This window comes from Bubalus kerabau, chromosome 1 (genome assembly GCF_029407905.1).
Source record: "Bubalus kerabau isolate K-KA32 ecotype Philippines breed swamp buffalo chromosome 1, PCC_UOA_SB_1v2, whole genome shotgun sequence".
Classification (NCBI taxonomy): domain Eukaryota; kingdom Metazoa; phylum Chordata; class Mammalia; order Artiodactyla; family Bovidae; genus Bubalus; species Bubalus kerabau.
In genome coordinates, this window is record NC_073624.1 from 13,895,946 (window position 1) to 13,909,633 (window position 13,688).

At 44.8% G+C, this 13,688-nt stretch overlaps 1 protein-coding gene across 2 annotated transcripts in view; it reads right to left on the reverse strand.

Moving 5' to 3' along the window:
* Positions 1-10,805, reverse strand: part of PARP11 (poly(ADP-ribose) polymerase family member 11) — a 33,447-nt gene extending 22,642 nt beyond the window's left edge. For both annotated transcript variants that reach the window (XM_055568730.1, XM_055568720.1), the window contains exon 1: positions 10,578-10,805. In XM_055568730.1, the coding sequence (XP_055424705.1) occupies positions 10,578-10,595 (18 nt within the window). In that variant the 5' untranslated portion in view covers positions 10,596-10,805. The remainder of the gene's footprint in view (positions 1-10,577) is intronic.
* Positions 10,806-13,688: the final 2,883 nt, after the last annotated feature.

The window sequence follows — 13,688 nt, forward strand, 5'->3', positions numbered from 1 at the left end:
AGAAGGTTAGAACTCACCATGAATCACACTGCTAGTATAAACTATCTGGACACTAATACAGCATGGCTGAAGATCGCGACCATGCAATTACACTCATTAGATAACCAATTCCAAGAGTTCAGTTCTTGGAGTTCAGCAAAGGACAGTCATGAAAACAGGTATTGGTCATTGCACATTCTTGAGAATGTGCAGAGTTTAAGCAGCCCAGGCCTGTTCAGTTAACCTTCTCTGTACACCCCTTCTCAGGCTGAGCATCTTTTCTTCTGGTCCTAGGCAGCTCAGAACTTGTATCAGGAATAGATACTGGATTTTGTCAAATGCAATTTCTGCATGCATTGAAATAATCATATGGTTTTTCATTTTAGTGTATTTGCAGATGAGTTATACTGATTGCTGGGCTTCCCTAATGGCTCAGATGGTAAAGAATCTGCCTGCAATGCAGGAGACCTGGGTCTGATCCCAGGTCAGGAAGATCCCCTGAAGAGAATGGCTACCCACTCCAATATTCTGCCTGAAGAATCCCAGGCACAGAAGGGCATGGTGGGCCACAGTCCATGGGGTCACAAAGAGTCAGACATGACTGAGTGATTAACACATAGTGATTGCTATTCAAATATTAAACAAACCTTGAATTTGGGGGATAAACACCGTTTGGTAATGATGCGTTGACCTTAGGTATTCTTAGGTCTGATTTGTTAAAATTTTCTTTAGAATGTTCGTGTCTACATTCATTAGGGATGTTGATCTGTAGTTGTCTTATAGCGTCTTTGGTTTTGGTATTGGCATGGTGACAGTTTCATAGAATGAGTGGTGAAGTATTACCTTAACTTCAATTTTCTGAAAGTCTGTGCAAAATTGGTATTATTTCTTCCTTAAATGTTTATAAAAATCACTGGCAAGCAACTGTGCTTGCAGTTTTCTTTGTGGGTAAGTTTTTTCTACAAATTTAAATTCTTTAGTAAATACTGGGCTATTTGTGTGATTTATTTCTTGAGGGTGCTTTGGTAATTTGTGTCTTAGAGAGAACATGTCAATTTTATCTCAGTCATCACACTAACTGACATTCAGTTGTTCATAACAATCCCCTTACTATCCTTTCACATTTGTAGAATATGTAGTGATACCATCTCTCTCATTCTCAATATTGGTCATTTGTATTCCCTTTTTCTATTTTTTCTTCTGGTTTCATTTTCTCTGTTGTTTCATTTTTGTGATTTTCACTCTAAACTTTATCTTTGTTCCTGCTTTAGTTTAATTTGCTCTTCTTTTTCTCATTTCTTGAGGAGGAAGCTGTGGTCATTGATTTGTGACTTTTTTTTTTATATATATAAGCATCTATAACTATAAATTTCCCTCCGAGTACTGCTTAGCAGCATACCACAAATTTGATAGGTTTTCATGTTCTATTTTCCCTTATTTCTTTAATCAATGAGTTTTGTAAGGTTACTATTTACTTACCAATACTTGAGGATTTTTACAGATCTTTTGTTTACTGAATTCTAATTTAATTCCATTTCACTCAGACAGCATACCTATGACCCCAATTCTTTTAAATGTATTTAGACTCCTTTCATGGCCCAGATATATGATCTATATTGCTAAATATTCTCTGTGTAGTTAAAAAAGAAACGTGTATTCAGCAGTTGTTGGATATAATTAATGGTCTATAAATATTGATCAGCTGAAGCTGATGTTGATAATGTTGTTCAAGTCTTCTATACCCTTGCTCATTCCTAACTACTTATCCCATCAATTATTGAGACAGGAGTATTAAAATCTCCAACTAAAATGGGATTTGTCTATTTCTCCTTAACAGTTTTATTAGTTTTGTTTCATGTATCTTGATACTCTGTTATTGGGTGTATAAATGTTTAAAGTTGTTTCTGATGAACTGACTTCTTTATCATTAGGATATGGCATTCTTTATAACTAATAATACCGTTATCACTGAAACCTACTATAATATTAATACCACTCTTTCTCTCAACTAGAGTTAGCACTGTGTATCTCTTTCCATTTAGTTTTATCCTACTTGTCTTCATTTTCCATGTGTGTTTCCTGTAGACAATTTACAGCTGGGTTTTGCTTTTTAATCCAATCTGGCAATCTGCCTTCTAACTGGGATGTCTGGAGTATTACTTATTATTATTGATTGGTTAGGTTTATCATCTTGCTATTTGCTTTTTACTTGTCCCCTGTTCTTTGTTCCCTTTTCATCTTTTTTTTTTCAATCTTCTTTTCGGTTGAGTGCTCTGGGGATTCCGCCTCATCTCCTGTGGAGGCTTACTAATTGTAACTGTGTGTCTACACACTGTGCTTATTGGTTCCCTTTCCAGGCACGCGAACACCTACTCTAACTCGGGTTTTCCAGCTTCTGGCCCAGTATCTCCTACCACTGTCACAGACGGACACACGCACGCACAAAGGCACTTGCCAGGACCTCCAATGAGCTGTCCTCAGTCCTGTGCACTTCTATCAGACCTTATCTTATTTAACGTCTCAGTAACATTTTACCCATTAATCTAAATTACTTTTTTCTCAGTTTTCATTAAATCACACTCTCCAAATCATCTCAGATTTCTGGCCATGATCCTCAACCGTTTGCATCTTTACATCTATTCATGCTATCACTTCACAGGTTCCTGGTGCTCGGTCCTAGTCCCTTTTTGTCTTCCTTAGCATCTTTAAAACATGGTCCTTAAGAATTAGGAAGTAGTTCAAAGGCATTTTCAGAAAAACAAGTAAAGGAAGACATTTGTTCATATGCAGTTTGCAAAGTTGAAATATAAGCTTAATAGTGATTTTCACAAAAAATCTTTATTTTCTTACCATAACGCCTATGTTCGGTCTGTGTTAATCAGTTCATATAAGCTGGTGTTCAGCAAATATAATGGTGTAAAAACAAATAAACTTCCACACAATTTTCAAACAGAGCCCAAATCAATCTCCTTTGTTGATAAGGATACAGAGGAACCTACGCTAAACAGGCATTACCCAGCTAAAATGGGCAAAAGTCTTGCTATTGCTGAGAACCTGTCAATCCAAATTTAATGCCCAATTTAACTGCTGTAACCAAAAAAAAACAAGCTCCTGACAAAATTTCTTTATTAAATTACTCTGTTGGAAGTCACATCTTATCAATGGCACATGATACAGCAGAGCGATTGTTATCACTTGAGTGTTTCAACATGTATTTAGTTTTAAAATTGAACAGACTACTAGAGAGAAAATACAAATCCATTCTTGTAGCACATGCAGTATGTAACAGGGTAGGAGAACTCAACAGCCTTCTGTTCTGTTTACTGATGGGAACTCATGGTACAAGGGAAGTTGGCTTTCATTCAGGCAATGATACTTTTGTGGGCTGTGACGTGGGCTGGAAAAGGTGCGATCCATTCACAACTAAAAGAGCTCAAGCTATACAAACAGCAAGGAAATGTGCTGCTGGGTTCCTAAATGATGCTTAAACATCTGGGACACTCAGAAGGCAGCGATGCGCCTCCCAATTGTAACTGGGTGTGGAAGGAAACAGTGAAAACCAAGTACCAGCAAATCCTGCCACCTCAGAGCACGTGCTTTCAGATGCTGAAGGAAGAAATGGCAGTGTCTGTAAGATTCCTCTTCCCACCTGATTTACCGGCTGCCAAGGACAAAAGTGCTGACAAGAGTTGCTGAAGGGAGGGATGAGATTAAAAACATTTCTTCATGATACGGATTAAGCCTATGGTCATGCTTGATTTCCAGAGGCCTACGGAAGTGATGCTCAAACACAGTCAGCATCGTGAATAACGGCAACCTACTAGTACAAGGCCAAAACATTCCTAATCCTTTTTTACCCCAAATTTTAATGCTGAGAATACAATACCAGATTTCACAAAGTCACCAAACTATGCTGGAAATGGCTCAATTGCTAGGCTCTGATTTTTTCCAAGAATCTGATGGTTTTCCTGACTCATTGGAGAGGAAGACTGACCTTAGTATCGTGATTATATAAAGAACACAACCGGTGTTACAAGAGAACAGGAACAGATACTTTCCAGAAACTGAAGCAGTCCAAGAATCCACTTGCTCCCATCTTCCAAACATCCTGGCTGGTTGAATCCTACAGTTATCTGATATTATAAGTGTATCAATTTGGTGACTGGGTTGACCTGGGTTGTCCCACCCTGCTCTCCTCAACCCTGGACCACACACTACAGCTCCCTAAGTGCCTCCCCACGGTCCTTCAGATGTCCATCTGTGCAAGTTCTAGTCGCTGCCAGAACAAACCACCACCAGCTCAGTGGCTTAAAAGAACACACTTTCTCATCTCACAGGTCTGTTGCGGTCTGATGGGGGACTCACAGGCTAAAATTAAGGTGGGCTTGGTTCCCACCTGGAGGCTGCTGGGGGGCTCAATTTCCTCGGCTTTTCCAGCTTCTAAAAGCCGATCGCACTGCTTGCTTTACGGCTCCCTTAAGTCCATCTCCAGTCAGCAATGATGCACATCTGTGATTCTTCCTCCAGCCTCACGCTCCCTCTGACTCACTCTTATCTCCATCTTCTGCTCTTAAGGACCCCAGTGATGACGACACTGGGTACACCTGTACAGTTCAAGATACACTCCCCATTATTAGTCAGCTGACCGGCAATCTTAACTCCCTTTTCTCTGTGACCTGACAAGAGTCACACTTTCTGGTGACCAGGATGTGGAGACCTTTGGCAGCCCATCACTCTGCCTCGCATACTCTCTAACACAGAACTCATTTTCCCCACAGCAGCCAGAATGATCTTTGTAAAACCCCTCCTCCGAGGGTAAAGATCAAATCCTAAACAGGTGCCACAAATCCACACGTGGCCTGTTCCTAACTACCTACCGGCCCGACTCCTGGTTCCTGGCGTTCCAGCCACAGATGGCTTCTCTCTCAAGCTCCTTCCTGCCTCGGGGCCTTTGCTCGGGGCATTTCTGCTGTCTGAACAGCCCTCCTCCCCTTCCATGATGACTGTACCTGGCTAACCCTTGCTCAGTCCCTCAAATCTCTGCAGAAGGAGCTCTCACTGGATGGCCTGACCGGATGGATCTCCAAGTCCAGCACTAGCTCCTCCTGTTACACATTCCACTGTGCTTTTTCTTTCAGAGCTCCTACTATGGTTGGAGTTGAACGCTACGGTGCAGTTATCGGTGTAATGTCTGCCTCACTGCACAGACCGCAAACCCACAAGGGCCAGGCCTGCTGGGTTGCTCACCACCATGAACTCTGGGCCTGAGAACTCACTGGCTTATAGTAAGTGCTAAATAAATGAGTGAGCGACCTCAGACCTTATTTCCAAAGCAAGTCTCCTCTGGGAGGGGAAGCTGCACGTGCCAAAGGCCTCAACACCCTGCATGAGCACCAGGCCGGGGGGGGCTCCCTCGGTGAACCACCCCACGCCATCCCTTCAGGCCTCAACCATGAACATGAACCCCCAGCTTTGTCCCCGCCTGTTCTGCCCTGACACCAGACTCACCCCTAAGCCCTGTGCAGTGCCCACCATGCCAATTCCAGGAGGGCTGCATTGTCTTTCCTGCTAGTGGGCGGCATCACTAGAAAGGTCCTGAATCCCCAGAGATGTCATCACAAAGATTTTCTGCAGTTCAGGAGCCCTTCCTTTACCTCTGGTTCCCTGCAGCCCTACCCACAGGGTCTTTTCTACTCACTCTGAATCCTACATTCCAAATTGGAATGGGAAAAGCACTTGTTCTGGGGCCAGAAAGCTCTGTGTTGAAAACTGGGCTGTCCTTATTCAGAAAATGCACCCAAGGTTGAGCCTTTGTCTCATCATTAAGCAAAAGGACAGTAATTTACACCCCCCGCCCCACCTCACAGAAGTACTGGAGGACCCCGTAAACTAGTCAGTGTTGCCCCCAGCCACCAAACACCGCACACATCACACGCCTCTCTAAGCTCAGCTAAACCCATTGCCAGAACAATTATAGAGAATGCCAAGACAATGCCAAAGTTCTCAGTGACCTCCCAGCAAGTCAGGTGCTGGGGCAGAGGAGGGGCTGGGGGAGCTGAAGTTTGAGTAAGAAAGACAAAAAGATTAAGACCATTCTCTCAAGATGCTGGACAGAGAAAGGAGAGAAGTCTGGAAGCACCTGTCAGTTACCAAACCCCGAGTGGATGCTATCTTGAGAACATGTCTGCATAGACACTACACTGTTTAAACTTTCCCTGCGAGGAACCCACCCTACCTCCATCCCCTCTCCAGCCCAAGGGTACTATGCAAAGTACCCTCTATGAAAGACACCGCCTACTCCACACACACACAGCCACAGATGTCAGCTGCCGCCCCCTACAGCCCTCCACACTCATTCTCTCGCGATGTCCTCACCTAGACTTGACCCACCAGCCATGCTCTTCTTCCATGTCACTCCTCCATTGAAGCTGTACGGGTCATTCTCTCTTGCTTTCGAGGGCTTCAGCTATTTTGCTTCCTCTGTCCTTTCCATGACACCACATCTTGTGACTCGGACACATAGCTCAAGCTGTAAGTTACTTCACTAAACCTACCCAGTCCCCCAAACACCCTCTGGCAACACTGGCCCCATTCCAACTATACCTCCAGCCCTTGAGGACAGGCTCTGACCCAGTCTAGGTTTGCCGCTGGTCCCTTCCTAGTGTCTGGAGTAAGCAGGTGTTTATCTTGTGTTTGTTGATGGGGTGAAATCATGACTTGACAGCTCAGGGAGCTGGGTTTAGACATACTACCTGTGAACTCTTGGACAGACAACTGGTAGCTCTGTCCATCACCCAGTTCAGAGAGGGGGTCAGGACTAATGGCATACATTGGGCAGGCATGGCCATCAGAGTGATACCTGAAGCCTGGGAGTTCAGAAAGATGCACCGAGACAAGAACAAGGGGAAGGTGGAACGTTTCAGGACAGAAGAAGGCCGTGCAGCTAAGCCAAGATCAGGATTCAAGGACAAATCACAGGAAGGAAAAGAATTCCAAAGAAGTACAGTCCCAGAAAATTCCAAAAAAAGAGAGAGGAGGTTGTGAGAAATACTTCCAGTGGCATTAATGCTGCAGAAAGACAGAAGAGGGCCAGGTGTGCAGGTGGCCGTTGTACATGGTGATTCGTAAGTTCTTGGTGACCTCCCAGCAAGCCAGGTGCTGGGGCAGAGGCAGGGCTGGCGGAGCTGAGGTTTGAGTAAGAATGACAAAAAGTGTAAGACTATTCTCTCAAGATGCTGGACAGAGAAAGGAGAGAAGTCTGGAAGCAGCTGTGATGATAAAACAACAGAGGAAAAGGAGGCTTGGCAGGTGGAGCGCTGCACTGACTTACAAACATCATCACGGCTCCCGCCAAGCGGCAGGATGGAGGCAGCGAGGACATGGGTGCTAAGAGTTCCGTGGCTTCCCCACCTGCTTGATCTTGGCAAAGTCATTTCCTCCCCCCTCTGCTATGTCACTAGACTGTTCTCACCGTCTGAGCTAACAAGGGAAAAGGAATTTCACAAGAGTTTATCACTCTTTATGAACTAAGACCCTGTTACTGCAAGAGATGACTTGTTATCTTAAGAGACGTTTGTCACGTTTCACTTTCTGTCATTAGAGAGAAGCTGGAACTCCCTCCCATGTCATGTTGACACTTAATCTATTTTCAGCAAAGAGGGGTAAGACAATGGCAGAGAGAGCAAAAGGCAGGGCAAGGTCAGGGTATGCAGAGTCAGGCAGTGATGGCACTCCTTCCAAGTCCTTTCTGCAGATCTTGCCATTTTCCTAAAGTGGGGGACACTGGCCAAGGGCTGCCTCCCCCAGTGGGTGGAGAACTGCCAGGAACCCCCACTGGAACTGAGAGCCTGCCGCCTGTCAACCGGGTCTGCCTCGGTTGGTGCCTGGCTGGTAAAAGACTTGAACGGAATCACCACCAACCTCATGACTGTCTTGAAAAAGGAAAATAAAACTGTGTGCTGAGATAAAGTTTATTTATAGCTCCTTGGTTTTCTTGTGTGGAGTTTCCCCCCACCCAAGGAAATGCCGCAAGTTCATGGTGATTTTCCACACTCCAAACATGTCTGGGGGACTTTCCAGGTGGAAGGGGGTGGCTGCTTCTAGTATCACCACAGCCAGGGTCAGTGCAGTTCTCTCCCCAAAACTTGCAAGTAGAATACAGTATCACACAGGAGGTGTATTTGCCCGAGGAGATATATTTGCAGATTACAGGTGGCATATCCGAGTCATGGATACTACCAAAACAATACAGGGAGAAATTAGCAGACATCTTCAATTAAAGCAGTTCACTATGCCTTCCTCCACAAAGCAGAATTTATTATACCGTTCAATGGAAAGAAATGGTAAACAGTAATTTACACTGGTGGGTAACACAGAGTCATCTGTATTTATCTTTAGGATGCTTTTTTTTTTTTTCATCTTCCCAATTGTGTTTGGTTTAGAGAAACATTAAAATTAATTTTTACTCCAGGAGCACAGCTGGACAGACAATCCAGATGCTTCTTCTATTAAAAGAAACTAACAAATTGCCAGAGGAAACCCAAATGCAGGATGCTGACTGTATTTACACAGAATAGACCTGGGTTCAATCCCTGGGTTGGGCAGATCTCCTGGAGAAGGGAAAAGCTACCCAACTCCAGTATTCTGGCCTGGAGAATTCCATGGACTATGTAGTCCATGGGGTCGCAAAGAGTTGGACATGACTGAGCAACTTTCACTTCACAAACTGTCCTTCTTGATAGTATTCATATGCTCAGAGGAAGAAAAAACAGTAGCAGTAAGAAAACACAGGACCATTAAGACATATTAGAGTGGCAAGACAAGGGTCAGAGAAGAATGTGGGTTTGTAGATGCAAAGTTCATCACAATTAACAAAAGTCAGTCTGCTCTACTGAAATCAAGCAAAATCGCTATGGTGATTTCAGAGAAAACCAAGCATTCCTTCCAAAGAAGTAAGATAATGCCATAACAAACTAAATACAGGAGATATTCACTAGCGCCTCTATAACCCTCACAAACATACCAGTGACCCAATAGTGAATTCTGATATGTACGTGATGGAGAAGGAGAAAAAAAAAATGGAGCAAAGGAGTCTTCCCAGTGTTGATACAATGGCCTTTGTGAATTCAACGGGCATATATGCCAGGCTCTCTTTCCCTAGTCTTTGGATGCCACAGGAAACAAAACAGACAAAAATCTCTGCCCCTGTGGAGCTTACAACATAATGAAGGATTTAAGACATGTGACTTTGAGCAAGACATGTACTTAGATGAGTCAAGATGTGTTATGGAGAAACCAGGAAGAGAACAGCCAATAAAAACTGAATATACACACACACGTAATAATAATATATGAAACTGACTGATGACAGCGAAAGTGAATATATAAGCAGAATACATTCTCACAATCTGCAATTATTTTTGCTAAAATCAAAACCCAGCAACTACTTTCCTCTGACGTGGCCTTACATTAGAGGATTCTATGTCTGAGCCAAAAAAAAAAAAAAAAGGTCTTAAATGATGACCATCATTACATGAAGGTCTGGGATGGAACCACAACATGCAGCGAAAAAATCCAGACCAACAGACTAGTCTCTACTGGGGAAAAACAGATGGGAATTTACTGGTAACTCTCTTATTTACCTGGAAATATATTCCAGGGACGGGGAAGATGTAGAACTGATGACAGAAAAGGAGTTACTGCAAATATGTAAATGGGGTTATTAAAGTAGATTTCAGGAATTTCTCTCAGTAGACGGGGCAGCTGCACATACTTTGGCCAACAATTCGCTGATACATGATTCTGCCATTTTCCAGTTAACTCAAAGGTGTAAACAGCGTCTAATTGTGTTACCAGGCGACTTCGCCTCTTAACAGGAGACTATAGAAATACTCCTGGCAAACGGACTCCTCTCTTTTAAAGCTGCATATTAAATGAAGGTACAAAAACAAAATAAAAATATATGTAGACACAATGCGAATACCGGAGGGAGAAAGACTTGCAGCGGAAACGCTCCAGGTCACCACTTCTGTCCACCCGGGGGAGATAAAAAAAAAAATCTAAGAACACACGTTCGCCCCTCCACCCCGCCCATCCCAGTTTTCGCAGGCTGTCCATCAAAAAGGGGAAAGGCGCCCCGGCGGTTCCCCTTAGGCCCATTCATGGGAGAGTCCGGGGGGGAAAGCCCCTTCGCTTTGGATAGGGGTGAGGTGGAGGGCTGGCAAGTACATCTGAGCCTAATGAAGACTCACAAGTTCGAGGCCCAGGAAACGCCAGCCAGACAGCAAAACGCAGTCTAAAACGACAGTGTGGAGGGATGTGGGGCAGAGAAACCACAGCGAGTCCAAATCAATCACTGGGACGGGACAGACAGCCTGCCCGGCGCTGGAGACCCACCAAGCCTTCTCCACTGTTCGCAAGGCGCTGCCGCAGCCGCCGAACCCGGGGCCTCAGCGTTCTCGTGACTCAACAGCCGGCCGGAGGGGCCCGGAGGGGCCCGGAGGGGTGCGGGGTGTGGGGGGCGCAGTTCCCGGGAACTCCGCCCGCCCTCTCCCGTCAACCCCGCCCATCGGTCCGCCCCATCCCACCCGGCTACTCACCGGATTCGCTTCCCACATAGCGGTGGCGAAATCGAACGGAGAGAGCCTAGGGGAAGGGGCCGGCCGCAGGGTCGGGGCACTGGATTTTTCCGAGGGTCCCCGGGAGCCAAGGGACGGAGAGGCAAGCTTCTCGCAGGCCTCCTTCTCCCCTGTCACAGGCCGGCGTCTTAGGACCCCAAACCTCCCGACTTCCGGCTGCAGCCGGCCAACCAACGCCGGCTCCGCCCCGTCCCCGGAAGCCCGCCCCGCCCCTGACGCTCCCTTCCGGTCTCGGCGCGGGGTGGGCGGAGCCTGCCAGGGTCTGAGTGGTCCTGGGCTTTTTAAAGGGTTTTCAGTCCAAGCACAGCTCCAGGCCTGCAGTTGCAGTGTAACGTCCACTCTGAAAGAACCTCGCTGGCTATTCTTCCTCTTATATTTATTGATCACCGCGTAGTGACCAAGAGGTAGACAGGCCTGAGAATTAATAGCCCGCAGGACAAGCTTTCCGGAGAAGGCACTGGCACCCCACTCCAGTACTCTTGCCTGGAAAATCCCATGGGTGGAGGAGCCTGGAAGGCTGCAGTCCATGGGGTCGCTGAGCGTCGGACATGACTGAGCGACTTCACTTTCACTTTTCACTTTCCTGCATTGGAGAAGGAAATGGCAACCCACTCCAGTGTTCTTGCCTGGAGAATCCCAGGGACGGGGGAGTCTGGTGGGCTGCCGTCTATGGAGTCGCACAGAGTCGGACACGACTGAAGCGACTCATGGGAAATAGATGGGGAAACAGTGGAAACAGTGTCAGACTTTATTTTCCTGGGCTCCAAAATCACTACAGATGGTGATTGCAGCCATGAAATTAAAAGACGCTTACTCCTTGGAAGGAAAGTTATGACCAACCTAGATAGCATATTCAAAAGCAGAGACATTACTTTGCCAACAAAGGTCCATCTAGTCAAGGCTATGATTTTTCCTGTGGTCATGTATGGATGTGAGAGTTGGACTGTGAAGAAGGCTGAGTGCCGAAGAATTGATGCTTTTTGAACTGTGGTGTTGGAGAAGACTCTTGAGAGTCCCTTGGACTGAAAGAAGATCCAACCAGTCCACTCTGAAGGAGATCAGCCCTGGGATTTCTTTGGAGGGAATGATGCTAAAGCTAAAACTCCAGTACTTTGGCCACCTCATGCGAAGAGCTAACTCATTGGAAAAGACTCTGATGCTGGGAGGGATTGGGGGCAGGAGGAGAAGGGGACGACAGAGGATGAGATGGCTGGATGGCATCACTGACTTGATGGACATGAGTCTGAGTGAACTCTGGGAGTTGGTGATGGACAGGGAGGCCTGGCATGCTGCAATTCGTGGGGTCGCAAAGAGTCGGACACGACTGAGCGACTGAACTGAACTGAACTGAACTGAAGTGCTCAGTTAATGACGGTTATTTGCCAGGCACTGTGCCAGGCTCCAAAATGAATAAGACTGACCCGTGTGCAGCCCTCATAGAGCTTGGGGTCCAGAGAAACAATAAGGTGTAATTTAGATAAGTAAGAACATGCAGGATGGTTTGTAGGTAGTATGGCAAGTACAGGATTCTTTGAAAAAATGCTTACCTAGGACAGGGTGTTTGCCTACCCCCTGTGTCGAACCCCCCTACCCCACACCCACCAAGAAATTTAAGCTAAGACTTAAATAGGATGCCCTCCTATTGAAGTTACCTAGGTAAAATGAGCTACAAGAGGGGAAGGATTTTCTAGGCAAAGAAGTACTATCTGCCCATAGGAAACAAAAAGGAAACAATTTAAGGTCCTTCTGAGGGACTTCCTTGGCAGTCAAGTGGTTAAGGGTTCACCTTCCAATGCTTAGCCTTTGTCAGGGAGCTAAGATCCTACAAATCCCTCCTCCAAAAAACTAAAATGTAAACAGCGGAAGCACTATTGTAACAATTCAGCAAAGACTTTAAAAATGGTCCACATAAAAAAAAAAAAAAAACCTTAAAAAAATATACTTCTGAGCTTTTATATAACTCCACAGATTGAGCTTTTATATAACTTCACAGATTGCAAATTTTATTTGTAAGAATAAAGAATTTATTTTTATTTCCAAGAATACCTACAGATTTAGAATCTGATTTTTTTCACTTACTATGAAATATAGGATATACAGATATCCTTCAATCCAATATGTATAGTAAATCTATTACAAAGTGGTGAGGAAAGAATGGATTATTTAGTAAGTAATACTGGGGCAACTGGTTAGCCATTTGACAAAAAATAAAGTGAGGGAAAAAAAAGGTTAAGTAAAGATCCCTGCCCCATAGTTTGGCAATATGAAATTTCCATAATATTTTATTGAACAATTCCATTTCCAGGAGCTAATTTCAAGGAGGTAAATGAATAAATGTACAGAAATGGTCTGTACAAGAATGTTTATTGCTACATTTTTTGGAATAGTAAGAACTTGAAAATGACTTAAATATCAATCACAATGGATATTTCAAATGTAAATGTGTGTAATGTACATACAAGCTATGGAATGCTGTATGTATTTATCTTATGTACTACCCCACTGAAAATGTCTTATTGTTTTAATAGCTTATCAACTGATGTCTCTGAAATTTCTATTTTAACAATCATATCACCTATAAATAATGCAGTTTTCACTCTTGCTCTTGCATTGGCCAAAATATCAACACAGGACAAGAAAAAGGGCACTCAGTCTTTAACTCAGGATGACAAACATTTGCTCCTAGTTGGTGCTGCTGCTGCTGCTGCTAAGTCGCTTCAGTCATGTCCGACTTTGTGTGACCCCATAGACGGCAGCCCACTAGGCTCCTCTGTCCCTGGGATTCTCCAGGCAAGAATACTGGAGTGGGTTGCCATTTCCTTCTCCAATGCATGAAAGTGAAAAGTGAAAGTGAAGCCGCTCAGTTGTGTCCGACTCTTAGCGACCCCATAGACAGCAGCCAACCAGGCTCCCCCATCCCTGGGATTCCCCAGACAAGAACGCTGGAGTGAGTTGCCATTTCCTAGAACACTATAATCTTTAAGGACTTCCCCGATGGCTTAGGGGTAAAGAATCTCCCTGCTAATGCAGAAGACACAAAAGATGTGGGTTTGATCCCTGGGTGGGAAAGAT